This window comes from Ursus maritimus, unplaced genomic scaffold (assembly GCF_017311325.1).
Source record: "Ursus maritimus isolate PB19 unplaced genomic scaffold, ASM1731132v1 scaffold_14, whole genome shotgun sequence".
Classification (NCBI taxonomy): domain Eukaryota; kingdom Metazoa; phylum Chordata; class Mammalia; order Carnivora; family Ursidae; genus Ursus; species Ursus maritimus.
Window position 1 is genome coordinate 50,865,748 of NW_024423786.1, and position 2,341 is coordinate 50,868,088.

Below are 2,341 nucleotides of genomic sequence, written 5' to 3' on the forward strand. Positions count from 1 at the left end.
CCAGTCTGTTTCTCTTTATAAAATTACCAAATGTTCCAAATAATCAGAACAGTATAGATAGTGTAATTTTAAAAAAAATGGCCACCTCTTGACCCTTGTGGGAATTAACAATAAATGACACGCTGCAGTATCAGCTTCAGGTTTTTGTTAAAGGAACAGAATAATATGCATACAGAAGGCACCTACTTCTGATCCCTCTCTATTAGCCTCCATCCTATCCTAAGATAGTGTCTGCCTCTGGCGATGGTCCTTCTGCTGGTCTAGAAAACACACATTTGATTGTGTTCTCACTCCACCTTTTCCATCAGATTCATCAACAACATGGGACCCAGAAACAACACAGGGGTTTCAGAATTCCTTCTTATGGAAGTGACAGAGGATCCAGAACTGAAGCCCCTTCTCTTTATTCTGTTTTTGTGCGTATACCTGGTCACCATCCTGGGAAACCTGCTCATCATCCTGGCTGTCAGCTCTGACTCCCACCTCCACACCCCCATGTACTTCTTCCTCTCCAACCTGTCCTTTACTGACATCTGTTTAAGCACAACCACCATCCCGAAGATGCTGGTGAACATCCAAACACAGAATCAGAGCATCACCTATACAGGCTGTCTCACCCAGATCTACTTTATCCTGGTTTTTGCAAGTTTAGAAAGTAGTCTTCTTGCAGTAATGGCCTATGACCGCTATGTGGCCATTTGTCATCCATTGAGGTACGCAGTCATCATGAACCCCCACCTCTGTGGCCTGCTGGTTCTACTCTCCTTGTGCATTAACATTGTGGATGCCCTGATGCACAGTCTGATGGTGTTGCAGCTGACCTTCTGCACAGACCTTGACATCCCTCTCTTCTTCTGCGAAGTGGTTCAGGTCATCAAGCTTGCGTGTTCTGACACCCTCATCAATAACATCCTGATATATTTTGCAACTAGCGTATTTGGTGGTATTCCTCTGTGTGGAATCATTCTCTCTTACACTCAGATAGTGTCCTCTGTTTTGAGAATGCCATCAGCAGGTGGAAAGTATAAAGCTTTTTCCACCTGTGGTTCTCACCTGTCAGTTGTGTCTTTGTTCTATGGGACAGGTTTGGGGGTGTACATTAGTTCTGCTCTTACTGACTCTTCCAGAAACACTGCGGTGGCCTCAGTGATGTACACCGTTGTCCCTCAAATGATGAATCCCTTCATCTACAGCCTGAGGAACAGGAACATGATGGGAGCCTTGAGGAAACTCATGGGTAAGATATCATTGCTTTTTCAGGAGTGTATTGTTTAATTTCCATATATTTGTGTATTTTCCATTTGTCCTTCAGTTACTGATTTCTAGCTTCACACCGTGATGATCAGAAAAGACACTTTGAATGATTATAATATTTTTAAATTTACTGAAACCTGCTTTGTGGCAGGTTTGTGTATGATCTATCCTGGGGAATGTTCCGTGTGCTCCAGAGAAGAGTGCATTTTCTACTGTTGTTGGATAGAGTGTTCACATGTATCTGTTAGGTTTTGTTTGTTCATACTGTTTTTCAAGTTCATTATTTCTTGTCGATCTATCCAGGGGCACTAAGCATTGTGGAATGTGATGTATTGAAGTCTCTTAAGTATAAATGTGGAAATGTATTTCTTACTTACTTCTGTCATGTTTGTTTCATGTATTTTGAGGCTCTGTTGTTTGGTGTATATATGTTTATAATTGTTATATTGTTTTGATTATTGGTCTTTTAATCTCTATTTCTGTGTATCTATTTATTTTCCATCTTGCTTGCTTTGTTTATTTTAACAGTTTTGACTTAAAGTCTTTTTTTCTTCACCTGATATTAGCTCTCTTTGGTAACTGTTTTCCTGGACTGTATTTTTTATTTTTATTTTTATTTTATTATTTATTTATTTTTAAAGATTTTATTTATTTATTTGACAGAGAGAGACAGCCAGTGAGAGAGGGAACACAAGCAGGGGGAGTGGGAGAGGAAGAAGCAGGCTCCCAGCAGAGGAGCCTGATGTGGGGCTTGATCCCAGAATGCTGGGATCACGCCCTGAGCCAAAGGCAGACACTTAACGACTGCGCCACCCAGGTGCCCCAGGACTGTATTTTTTATTTTTAAATTTAAAATCTATTTGTGTTTGTGAATCCATAATGAGTCTCTCATAAACAGCCTATATTCACATCATGTTTTCTTTATCTTTCTTCCAATCTCTACCTTTTGATTGGGGAGTTTAATCTACTCACCTTTATTTTTTTATTTTATTTTTTATTTTTATTATTTTTATTATATTATGTTAGTCACCATACAGTACATCCCTGGTTTTTGATGTAAAGTTCGATAATTCATTAGTTGCGTATA

General features: G+C 39.4%; 1 protein-coding gene across 1 annotated transcript; it reads left to right on the forward strand.

Annotated features, from left to right (window-relative positions):
• Nucleotides 1-267: 267 nt before the first annotated feature.
• LOC103676317 (olfactory receptor 7G1-like) lies at nt 268-1,682 on the forward strand. The gene has a single exon (XM_008705473.2). The coding sequence runs from the start codon at nt 322-324 to the stop codon at nt 1,273-1,275; it is 954 nt and encodes a 317-aa protein (XP_008703695.2). The 5' UTR covers nt 268-321; the 3' UTR covers nt 1,276-1,682.
• The last annotated feature ends 659 nt before the right edge of the window (nt 1,683-2,341 follow it).

Coding starts and splice junctions, on each gene's coding strand:
- LOC103676317 (XM_008705473.2), top strand. CDS start 322: ATGGGACCCAGAAACAACACAGGGGTTTCAGAATTCCTTCTTATGGAA.